Source organism: Pelodiscus sinensis, chromosome 6 (genome assembly GCF_052426305.1).
Source record: "Pelodiscus sinensis isolate ZL-2025 chromosome 6, ASM5242630v1, whole genome shotgun sequence".
In the NCBI taxonomy this organism is placed as follows: Eukaryota; Metazoa; Chordata; order Testudines; family Trionychidae; genus Pelodiscus; species Pelodiscus sinensis.
Window position 1 is genome coordinate 94,542,629 of NC_143057.1, and position 13,061 is coordinate 94,555,689.

The 13,061-nt window shown below is 45.8% G+C and overlaps 1 protein-coding gene across 1 annotated transcript in view; it reads left to right on the plus strand.

Moving 5' to 3' along the window:
- DEPDC1B (DEP domain containing 1B) overlaps nucleotides 1-13,061 on the plus strand; it is a 47,857-nt gene that overhangs the window by 7,810 nt on the left and 26,986 nt on the right. The window contains exon 3 of the mRNA XM_006112660.5: nucleotides 3,812-3,947. Coding sequence (XP_006112722.3) covers nucleotides 3,812-3,947 — 136 coding nt within the window. The remainder of the gene's footprint in view (nucleotides 1-3,811; nucleotides 3,948-13,061) is intronic.

The window sequence follows — 13,061 nt, forward strand, 5'->3', positions numbered from 1 at the left end:
CGAAAGCTTAGGAGAAAGGTCTCCACTATGATCTCAAGGTACTCCAATATAGCTCTTTCAATTTGCTTTTTTATTTCTCTGGGTGGGTAGTTGAGGTTTATAAATGCTTGGTAGAGATCCTGAAGTTTCTGGTCTCTGTCAGTGGGATTAGAGCAGATGCGGTTGTATCGAAGGGCTTGGCTATAGATGATGGATCATATGTTGTGTTCTGGATGGGAGCTGGAAGCATGTAGGTAACTGTATGAGTCAGTGGGTTTTCTGTAGAGAGTGGTGTCTAATTTTGCATTGCTGATTTGTACTGTGGTGTCCAGGAAATGGATCCAGGCTGTGATTGATGGTGGGGTGTAGGTTGTTAAAATCTCTGTGGAATGTCTCCAGTGTTTCTTGGCCATGCGTCCAGATCATAAAGATGTCATCAATGTAGCGTAAGTAGAGAAGGGATAAAAGGGGACAGGAGTTGAGGAAACATTGTTCTAGGTCGGCCATAAAGATATTAGCATACTGTGGGGCCATGCGTGTACCCATGGCTGTGCCGCTGATCTGGAGGTATAAGTTGTTCTTAAACTGGAAATAATTTTGGGTGAGAACAAAGTTACATAGGTCTGCTATCAGACTGGCAGTGGTGTCCTCTGGGATATGTAATCCGTCTTCATGTGGGATGTTGGTATATAGAGCTTCTACATCCATGGTGGCAAGGATGGTGTTATTGGGGAGGTTATCAATGTTTTGTAGTTTCCTTAGGAAGTCAGTAGTATCTCGGAGATAGCTGGGCATGTTAGTTGTGTAGGGTTTGAGAAGAGAGTCTACATAGCTGGATAAACTAGTAGTGAGTGTGCCGATACCAGAGACGATGGGGTGTCCAGGTTTATGGATTTTGGGAAGCAGATAGAACAATCCTGGTCGGGGGTCAGAAGGTGTTTCTTTGTGGATTTGTTCCCGAGTAGCTGTAGGGAGGCTTTTAAAGAGACAGTGTAGTTTCTTTTGGTATTCCGAGGTGGGATCAGAGGAGAGAGGTTTGTAAAATGCGGTGTTGGAGAGTTGTCTGGTTGCCTCCTGGTTATAGTTGGCCTTATTCATAATGACCACAGCACCCCCTTTGTCAGCTGGCTTGATTATAATGCCCGGGTTGTTTTTGAGACTCTGGATGGCATAGTGTTCAGCGTGGCTGAGATTGTGTCGCTTGTTGTTGTTTGCGAATAATGTCAGTCTGTGTGTTGCGGAAGCTTTGTATATAGAAATCCAGATTGTAATTCCGACCGTCAGGGGGAGTCCATATAGAATTATTTTTCCTTTGGTGTTGATAGGGGGGATCTGGTAGGTCAGATTGATGTTCAGTGGTGGTTTGGAAATATTCTCGGAGGCGGAGGCGGCAAAAAAAAAGCCTCAAGGTCACCACAAAATTGTATCCAATTTGTGGGGGATGTGGGGCAAAAAGAGAGACCCCGGGATAAGGCAGACTCTTCTGCTGGATTGAGTTTGTAGGTGGAGAGGTTAACAATATTATCCGGTGGGTTGAGGTAGTTGCTGTTGTAGCATGTGGTGTGGAGCCATTTAGAAAGTTTGTCTTTTCTTTGTTGAAGGGAATAGAAGTAATTACACTAAAGTAATGGTAAAGAGCTAGGGCCTTGACAGCCTGCCCTTTTTGGGTTGTCAGTGACCCCCCCCCCCCCGAATGAATTCTTCACAGTGTGAAGAAAAAGTACCTTACCACACATGCTTCTGTTAAGCTATGACCCCACCTGGGACCATAATATGGGCTCACAGATTAATATAGGGAAATGGTCCCATTGAATAGGTGGATCAGCAACGAGACTTCTCTTCCTCCTGGGAGATGCTTCCAGTTCACCTGAGAATCTTTGGCCTTCTGTCAAGCCTCTCACCAGGAGCTGAAGACTGGAGTTCTGTTCTCCTTTCTGGTTGTCCACTAACAATATTATATCTTTCCCTTTTTGGGTTCCTACAAATTAAGGATGTTAACTAATCAGTAATTTACTAGTCAGATAGTTGGTGGAAAGTCCATCAACTACTCGACTAGTTGATAGGCACTTCTATGTTCCTCCTTTGAAATGTACAAGAGCCCTAGCCCTCCTTGTACGTTTCAAAGGAGGAATGCGGAACTCTGCATGCAGCTTGGGGCCAGCAGGAAATCTCGCTGACTCCAGGCTCCAGGAGGGCACTTATCCTTTGAAATGCACAAGAGCCCCACAGTGTTTCAAAGCAGCAGCGCTGCACGGAACCTGAGTACAGGATCCGTGTGATGCTGCTGCTTTGAAGTAACCCCCCCTCCCAGCACCTTTGCTGCCTCTGTCTGATAGAGTCAGCGGGGTGGGGGTAGGGCGGACAGGGAAATCAACTAGTTGACTCGATTATACGATAATCATTTGCTCATTGGAGAGTTGACTAGTCCTTAACATCTCTAAAGGTCAGATGCTTAAAGGTCAGATGTGATGGGGCAGCTTACACTCATATTAGCTCATTAACCTTGTGTTACCCAAAGAGGGATTTGTTATACCCCATCACAGTTCATAATTATGGATTTTTTTTATTAGCTATAGCTTTCCTTCTAGACTTTCTTCTTGAATGCTTCAAGTTTCTTCAGATCTTTTACCAGAGGGGAGAGTCCTCACAGAGAACTATTCTTGCCTCTTAGGCTCTTCTCTTTCACATGGTTTTCATGTTTTAAGATTTGATTTATTTGATCATTACTGTAATGAGCCTTTTTAAATTGAGATTTCCAGATATTATAAACAACTCATTGTTCAGTTGCATGGTTGTGACATAAGCAGTAAATTACATAGATGATTTAATTTATTATTTTACTTTAATCTTTGTACGTGTTTTGAAAATAAACTGCATCCAGACTGGACAAGCAAACACCTTTCCCAAGATTCCAAAAACAAGTGCATACACGGTAAAATGAAATCTCATCTCTTTCCTGGGATTAGTTTGTATTCAAAAAGGAATTCACACTGAGAGTTTTTCTCCAGATGGATTCTCTTAGGGGTCCTACCTCAGAACATGTGTGTGCCATCTCACCCACATGTGTGTGCCATCTCTTTGCTTAGAAGGGAATGTCTTCATTGCAGAGTTAACTTGGGTGATCAGCAGCTGGGTCTGAGCATCTGGATTACTACAGCTTGCATGTGAGCAGCCACTGCAAAACCACATTAGAGTTATTGTGTCCTGACTGGTGCTTAATCTGTTTTTTGTGCTGCAGTATGATGAGCTGCTCTGTTTGTTTGTTTGTTTGTTTGTTTGTTTGTTTCCCAGTGAAGTGTGGGAAAACTTGTCTTCTAGGAACACCAGAGAAGGATTTGGGAAATCACTGGAGGACTATCAGAATTGAAATGACTTGCCATGCATCCTCACTACAAAGAGAGTTTTATCAACTCATGTGAAATCCTTACTTGGGTTTTAGACAATAGCTCCAGGTGAGCCAGGTAACTAGAGTTGAAAGCATTACTAACCTAGAAAGAGGGTTTTGAATGTCAATGAGAAGGATCTGAAGGATAATATCCAAGAAGGAGCCCTAATTATCTCTTCAGTGAAGATGTAACCTAACAGATTCCGATGAGTGACAACCCACCTGATTCAATGAGAAAGCACAATCTACTTAAACTTTTCCTCACAAGGTCAACATCTAATATGTAGAAGTGTTTAGGCATACCTTGCCAGCCTTATAGATTCATATGTGTACCCACATATTAAGTAGTATAGAAAGACACAGGTTGAAAACAATACATATAAAATTGCATAATATTTAGAAGTTATTTAGAAGTTTTTTGAAAGTTTTATCTTTAATGTTCTTTAGGTTTCCTCCTTCCTCACCACTGAAGCCATATCCAGCAAGGCCTCCATATAGAAAGGAAGTGATTAAATTTCCAGACTGGAATGTTCCTGAAGCTGGCACTTCTCAAGAACACATACCAGTGAAGCCTCTCATGATGGTAAGATTTCTTGTTTACAAGTTTCTAAAATATTTGGTATTCTTCTTTGAGTGGCCCCGTTGGTGCTCCACTCTAGGTGTCTGGTCCCATCCCGCTGCCGCAAATCGGAGAGCTATCAGAGCCGTGGTTTGCCAGACTGTGCGTGCATGGCTGCCAGAGGCGGTGTTCGCGCCTTTGATGTGTTGCACATGGTCCAGCTTGCTCAGTTCCTCTCAGCCGCCCTTGGTCGCGGACGAGAGCTCCTTCTTGTCAGTTTCATTTCCAGCGATTTTTCTCTCAGAGCCTTCACATTTGTAAATAGTTTCAGAACTCTATCCTTCCTTACTTTGTTAAATTTACCAGTTCTTAAAAAAAAAAAAAAGCAAAAAACAAATTTTTCTACAGACTTGGACAGTATCTGTGGCTATTTGAGTTTAAAAAAAAAAAAAAAAAAAAAAAAACCACAGCCTGAGTCTCAGTGCAGCAAGTTAGGGGGATGAGCGTAGGAGAGATTGTACATAGTCAATTTCTCTCTCCCCGCTGTTTCAGTATGCCGGTGTCCCCCGGTTTCAAGAAGTGCTCAGTCTGCCGGGAATCCATGCCGGCATCTGACGGGCATGATTTTTGTGTCAGGTGCTTGGGTGAGATGCATGTCCCCCAAAAATGCACCCACTGCAGCAAACTAACGGCGAGGGCACGAAAGGATCGAGACTTGCGCCTGAAGCTGATTCTTTATGGAAAGGTGCTAGAGTCCGATGCCATCCCTGCCTCTGGCACAGCAGCCCAGAAACGCCGGGCAACGTCTCCTGGGACAGCCGTTATGAAAAAGACTAAGGCGTCCCCAGCTCGATCGCTGCCAGCCACCACCAAAATGCGATGCCCTGACAAGGCATCCGGGACAGATGCCCCAGGACAGCAACAGGCTCCTAGAGTGAGGAGATTGCCTGAGCCGGGATTGCAAGGGACAGGAGCACCGGCTCCAACAACTGCGCAGAAGTCAGCATTGGCAGGAGTGCGAAAGCCAGCCCTGCCAACGGCTGCCCAAGCGGCGCCAGCTGCGGCCTTTTTAAACCCCTCGGTGCCGAGCTGCCAAGTCTCCCGGGCGGCACTGCTGGCAGTGTCCGATCTGCTGGCACCGAGATCTTCCTCGGCACCGCCAACGCCACCCCCATGTGGAGATACAGCGGCACTGCAGCCACGTTTGGCACCGAGCTCTCCACCAGCAGATGAAATTGACAAGGCTTCACTGCCTTGCAAAGCTGCGGGAAAATAAACTTACAGGGTGCTTTCCCTGTCGCCTACCTTCTCTCCAGGACCATCTCCTTCTCCACCCAGGTACTGAAGGCACTGGGACTATAGCCTTTCTCCATCTTACCAAGTGCTTAGAAGATCTTCCCATGGGGACACGGTCTATATAGAAACAAGACGCTCCCCATCGCGTTCTCGATCCCCCAGGAGGTCACCAAGGCATAGACCACCTAGGCGGTTGCCGTGGCGGGTCTACTACATCCGCAGTTCAAGATCCTCCAGATACACCTCGCCAGCACGATCTGACCATTACTATGGGTGCTACCATAGGGCTGAATATGACTGCCCCCAACCTGGACACGCTACCCTATCTTATAGGGGTTCTTCATGTATCTGTCCATCACCCGGTGTGCAACACTCACTTGAGCATCCACAGCAATTGTTTTCATCGCCTCTGTCAGAAAACTTAACCATCTATCAGGATCGCTCGGAACCAGAAGAGGGCCAACTGTCCGAGGCAGAAGATCCTCAGCCACACATTTCTCCAGCTGACTGTTCCTCGTCATCACTGAATGAAGCAATGGTTCCAGATGACACATCTCCCTTGGATGACCTGAAGCAGTTCCAGGATCTATTCAAAAGGGTTGCAAACACACAAGAAATACAATTAACGGACGTTCCCATGAAGAAACATCTTTTGAAGAATTTGCGGCGGCAACAACGGGCAAAAATCGCCCTCCCTATCGATGAGGCCATCATGGAAGTGGCAGATGAAATATGGCAGACTCCTACATCGACTGCCCCAACTAGTAAGAGGGTTGATAGGAAGTATTTTGTACCCGCTAAAGGACTGGATTTCCTTTTCAACCACCCTCAACCCAGTTGATGCGGTACAGCGGAGGTTTAAGGCTCCTCAATATAAGAATACAATCCAAGACAAGGATAATAAAAAATTGGACGTTTTTGGAAGAAAGGTTTACTCTTCGGCTAAGTTATTGTTACGAATCGCAAACTATATGGCCCACCTTTCTAACCACAATTTTGATAACTACTCAAAGCTTACAGAGCTACTACAATATCTTCCTGATGCCAAGAAACCCTTACTGAAGGCCATAGTCCAAGAAGGATATATAGCCTGTAATACTACTTTGCAGATGGCCAACACGGCTGCACGGGCCATGGCTACGGGGGTCGCGATGAGGCAGTCTTCCTGGTTATCATTCACCGGAACCACATGGGAGCTTCAGAATAAAGTTGAAGACCTACCCTTTGATAAACAAAAGCTCTTCGCTAGTAACACTGACGAAGTTCTTCATTCTGGCAAAGACTCACTTCACGTACCTTGGGAATGTACACACCTCGCTATAAACATAAGCACTACTATCCTTACCAACGGAGGTATGATTGATTCTTATTGAACGCACAATCACGTCCCCAAGACAATCAGCGCTTCCAGCAGCATCCTCAACGTAAGAGATCTCGAATCGTTCATCCAATCAACCTGCACCTAAGCAGCAAATTTGACGTTCCCGTCGAGGACGCAAGAACGACTCCCACGTTCAACGTACCACAGAACTCTTTACACCTGTTTCACCATGGCTTAAAATAGTACCTCCTTCATTGGTCCAATGTCACCGCGGACAAGTGGATACTGGAGGTGGAATAATCTGGTCTCTCCATCCCCTTTCTATCCATTCCCCGCACAACCCCTCCTACCCCATCCCTTTTCAGGGACCCCCCTCACGAGCATTTGCTGAAGCAAGAAGTTCAGCGCCTTCTGAATATCGGTGCAATAGAGAGGGGTACCAAGTCAGTTTCGGGGGAAAGGATTTTTATTCCCGGTACTTCCTTACCCCAAAGAAGACAGGAGGATGGAGACCCATTTTGGACCTACACAAGTTAAACCGCTACCTCGGGAAACATCGCTTCAAGATGGTGACCCTAAATGCCATCATTCCGTCATTGAACAAGGGGGGACTGGTTTGCAGTCCTTGACCTGCAAGATGCCTACATCCATGAGGCACACAGGCATTTTCTCTGTTTCTAGCTAGGTCAAGAACATTTCCAGTACAGAGTACTACCTTTCGGCTTGGCATGCGCACCCAGAGTCTTCACCAAAACCTTAACGGTAGTGGCTGCCCACTTGTGCAGACTGGGAGTGACAATTTTCCCATACTTGGACGATTGCCTCATAAGAGGCAATAACATATTCAGAGGCCAAACACATGGTGACAACAGCCTCTCAGATTTTTCACTTTCTGGGTCTACTCGTAAACATGCAGAAATCCTCGCCAGAACCTACACAAGATCTGATCTTCATAGGGGCAAGGTTTGACTTGAGAACAGCGCGTGCTTACTTACCTGCCGAATGTTTTGCCACCATTCGAGATCTTGTTCACATCCTGACGTATGCCCTGACGATTCCCGTCAGTGTTACAACTACTGGGACACATGGCTGCCTCAACAACTATTGTTCAAACCGCAAGGTTACATTTTTGCTGCCTTCAACACTGGCTGACTATAGTATACACTCCGGTGAAGGACAACATTCACAAGGTGGTAGTGATACCATCACATATACAACAATCCCTGCAGTGGTGGACCAAGTCGCCCAATCTTATGGTGAGCATTCCTTTTCACCATCCACAACCGTCAAAGCAAATAACAATGGATGCGTCCCTTACTGGCTGGGGAGTGCATATGGATGACATGACGGTTCAAGGTCGCTGGTCTCTGCAGGAGATGCTCTTACATATCAACATTCTCGAGTTAAAAGCAGTGCGTCATGCATGTCAGCATTTTCAGTCCCATATAAGGAACATGACCGTCAGAATCCTTACGGAGAATATTGCCACCATGTACTACGTAAACAGACAGGGAGGGGCTCGATCCCGATCCCTCTGTATAGAAGCGATGCACTTGTGGAACTGGTCTATCCGCATCAATACCGTCCTGACAGCCACCTATTTGCTGGGCATCCAGAATACTATTGCGGACTCGCTCAGTGGGCTGTTTCCCCACGACCACGAGTGGGAACTTCGCACGGACATTCTGCATGGTATTTTCGCCCAATGGGGGTTCCCCTCAATAGATCTGTTTGCTACTGCTGCCAATGCCAAGTGTCCCAATTATTGCTCCAGGGCAGGGATTGGACGCCACTCCTTGGGAGATGCTTTTCTTCACAATTGGGGAACGTCACTACTATACGCCTTTTCCCCCGATCGTCCTAGTTCCCAGAATCCTGGAAAAGATGACTATAGAAAGGGCTCGAGTAATCTTCATAGCCCCAGATTGGCCACGGCAGCCTTGGTATTCAATACTCCACCAGATGTCCATCAGGACACTGTACACCCTTCCTCTGCTTCCGGACCTCTTGACTCAGGACAACGGCTCCCTTTCTCATCCGAAACCTGAAACATTACACCTCACAGCGTGGTTGCTCGCTGTTTCAGTCCGGTTGAATGCTCACGCTTACAGAGAGTCAAGCAAGTATTAGTACAAAGCAGAAAAGACTCTACTCGAAAGACCTACCTCGCAAAGTGTGCCAGATTTGAAGCGTGGTGTGGCAGTGATGGCAGGGATGCTCACATTGCAGGAATATCCCAGATACTTGATTACATTTTGTACCTCCACAACACGGGCCTTGCAAAAGCCTTGCTGCGAGTGCATGTAACAGCAATTAGTGCTTTTCATCGGGGTCAGGATGGGTTCTCTGTATTTGCTCATCCCATCACAAAGAGGTTTCTGAAGGGACTCACGAAACTCAACCCACCACGACGACCACCACCACCACCTTCTTGGAATTTAGACTTCGTTCTGGATTCTCTGACACGCTCCCCCTTTGAACCCTTAGCTACAATACCATTACAGCTTTTAACCACAAAATTGCTTTTTCTGCTTGCCATTACATCAACTTGCAGAGTGAGCGAAATAGGAGGTGATGACATGAATGCAGCTTACACGGTGTTTAATAAGGAGTCGGTAACATTGAGCTCTCATCCAGCATTTGTTCCAAAAGTTTGTTCGGATTTCCACATCAACGATCCGGTTGTTCTTCCCTGTTTCTATCCCAAGCCTCATGCTTCGAGGGAAGACGTACTGTTGCACACGCTCAATGTGAGGAGGGCATTAGCTTTTTATATCGAAAGAACGCAACACTTTAGGAAATTGGACCACCTAATAGTATCCTTAGTGGATCGATCCAAGGGAGAACCAGTCACTTCCCAACAGATTGCAAGATTAATAGTGTCGTGTATTACAACCTGTTACTCCATACGTAACAAACCTCTTCTGTGTTCACCTAAGGCCCATTCTACGAGAGCAGTAGCCGCGACTACAGCTTTTCTCAGAGGTGTTCCATTCCGAGACATTTGTTGAGCAGCAACATGGTCCTCGCATTCTACCTTTATGAGGCATCACACTATAGTAAACCAATTTGCTGCTGATTCCTCAGTGGCTACGGCAGTCCTTTCCCATATTCAAAAACCTTACTTCCGGAGCGCTCTAATGTTTGAGTACTGCTCCGAAGTCACCTAGAGTGGAGCACACTCGGGGCCACTCGAAGAAGAAGAAGAAGAAGAAGAAGTTACTCACCCTGTGAAGTAACGATTGTTCTTCGATATGTGCCCCGTGGGTGCTCCATGACCCGCCCTTCCTCCCCGCTCCAGAATATTTCATTTTTCTCGTTTCAGGGAATGGCTGAGAGGAATTGAGCAAGCCGGACCGTGCGCAACACATCAAAGGGGGGAGGGATACCTCAGTGGTTTGAGCATTGGCCTGCTAAACCCAGGATTGTGAGTTCAATCCTTGTGGAGACCATTTAGGGATTTGGGGTAAAAATTCATCAGGGATGGTACTTGGTCCTGCTGTGAAGACAGGGGACTGGACTCGATGACCTTTCAAGGTCCCTTCCAGTTCTAGGAGATGGCAATCTCCATTATTATTTTTTTTTTAAATATGGCATACATTTTTTTAATTGCAAGTGTAATTAACCATTGCAACAATTTACCAAGGATTAGGGTGGATTATCTATCACTGACAAATTTTAAAATGAGTTTTTTTTTTTCTAAATGAAAGGCTAGGAATTGTTTTGTGGGAGTTCTATAGCATTTGTTATACAGAAGGTGATGATCACAGTGGTCCCTTTTGCCCTTGGAATATATGACTCTACATCAGGTCAGGGCAGATGCTTGTGGGCCATGGCTTCTGGGCCAAATCTGGCCGACCAAGTCTCCGGATCCAGCCTACAGAGGCAGCAAGGAGCCCCAGGCAGGTTCCTCTGTTTGTCCCGCAGTCCTGTGTGCCCTGCAGAAATGCAGCTGCCATACTTTCTGTGTCAAAACTGGAGGGGAGGAGAAAGCTTCAGGAGCCACCCTGCCCCCAGCACAATCCCATTGGCTGGTTTCTCTCCAGAAACCAGTCAATGGGGGCTGCTTGTTTGAATAACAGGCAGCCAAGAAGTACTATGCCCCATCTCCTCTGCTCAATTGTTCACTGAAGCACATGGCCAAGCAAGCAGGCAGGATCACTGGCTGGGAAATGTTTTACGCTCTGCAAACCTTAGCTCTATAGGCAGGCAGGCTGGTTTGGCTGCTGGTTGGTAAGTCTCCTGGCCACAGCCTGCCTCTGGCACCCCAGCCCCTCCCTGCTCTCAACTCTCTGCCCCACCCCCCCACTCAACATACCCAAATCCTCTGTTCCCCTCTTGCACGTTGTCATGGCTCCTTCCCCACTCTGGCATGATAAATGCAGAAGTGGAAGCCTGCAAAGGTACCCCAAAATCTTATCTTTCCAGGCTTTGGTATAAACTCCCCCCCATAAATCTTAAAAACCTAGATTTTTGGGGATAAAATCCACTACCACCCAAGTAATGATAAGAAAAATCAGGGGAGAGATGACTTGGGAAATTTCACCCCTAAAGTAAAAACCAAGACACACAAATTAACCAATGCCAGGTTAATACAAAGAAAAAAAGAGAACTTTTATTATCAACACAATATTCCTGTTGCAAGCATAATGACTAGATGGAAAAGTCATGACATAATATACTCCTAGGGAGGAACCCCACCATGGGCCAGGAGCTTAGTTACAAAGGAGAGGAAAACCCATTTTTAAATGCACAGACATCCGATCCCATTTCCCAAACCATAAAACAATAAAACCTAATGGATTTATCTAATCTTTACCCTGCTTACATACAGGGAAGAGTCTTTTCTTGGAGGGAGACATTCTGTCTCCCTCCCTCAGTAGCTGGAGAGAAACTGCCCTAGAGCCAAAGGAGGGAAAACCCAAAAATTCCTTTGTCCCAGTTTGAAATTCCTACCTACATTCCTATTGGCCAACTCTACCTGGCTTAGGTATGTTAACCCCTTAGTCCCCAGGCTGCTGGCCATTTCTCATGATCATGATCTGGCACCCCCATCTCCTGCCCCAGATCACAGTCCCCTAGGTCACATCCCAAACTTCTGCACTCCGGTCCCCTGCCCTGAATCACAACTGCTTTCTTCACCCAAACTCCTTCCCAGACTCTAGTCTCCTCCAAGCTCCTCTCTGCACCCAACCTCCATTTTGTTACACTTTGGTTCGGTGATGTGATGGGAGCCTCAAGGGTTAAAGCTGACTATCCAGTGAAAACTACTGGATGATGGTGAAACAAATGATTTTTATTAAGTGGAATGATTTTTTTTATCAAAACTAACAATTAGCAAATGGTTTTTTTAAACTAGCAATTGCCCAATGCTTTTACAGCGTAGAAAACCCTAAACTTAGCTGTACTTAACTAATTACAAACTTCTTTGATTACAATTCAACTATACCAAATCACTGTCTCTAATTTGCTTAACGAAAAATACAAAAACAAAGCCAATATAATGATAATAAAAACTCTGTCCAAAGCCAGCCCCTCTAACTCCACCAGCTGCCCTAAAATAACCATAGTCATAAATCTACTTTTACAACTTAACAACTCTGGGGCTTCTGTTTCTAACACTAATACTTAACCTAAATACAACACTACTATACAACACAAAATTATACAATTTACACAGTGTGGTTAACAGAACTTAGATACACTTTACAGAATTACACAGTGAAATTAACACAGTTTAACTATTAAACCAATAACTAATACATTTAAGCAATACTTACAAATCCAGCAACGATAACAACACAAAGACACACTAGAACTCGGAGCATGTTCAGGACTCGTGCACCCCTATATTTGACTCAAAAGGTGGGGAGGCAGCCTCAGGGTGATCAATCCTTTAGCCGGGCAAAAAAAAGACACGTGCCCTCAATACACGGAACCTCCGTCAAACAAAGGGATTGAGGGTCTTTTACACACAAATTTGATGTCTAATGCCATGCTAGGGTCTGCATTTGGCAGGGCCTGATAGGCTAGTGATGAGGTAGCATGACAATACTGCCCTATAGGAGTTTTCGTGATGTATGCGTGATCCCCTCATGGACAGGACTAGATGGGGCATGGTTAGTGTGAGACAGTTGTGTTTTATTACCTTATGTTTTCTTTTTCTCTTGCCTCTAAGACTGGTCAAGCTACGGTCAAATGAGGCTTATCTGTAAATGCAGCTAGGCGCTATCTAGTCATGCTCACCTCCCTGTTTTTTGATGCCTCTGAGTCCCAGGATGCCTGTAAGGTCAAATTCCATTCACAAAAACTGCATCTTGCTTCCCATGCTCCTCTGAGTACAGTCTGGGTTTCTTGTGAGGGGCCTTGTGTGGCAGGATGGGCTATACGCAAAGGCCATGGACAGAAAAAACCTGCTTTACAACACATTTCAGACCCCCTTCCTCCTCCATCCATATCATGGAAGAGTGCAGCCCTTGTCCACTTTGCAAAAGCTTGGAGTGGCCCCCCCCTCCCCCCTC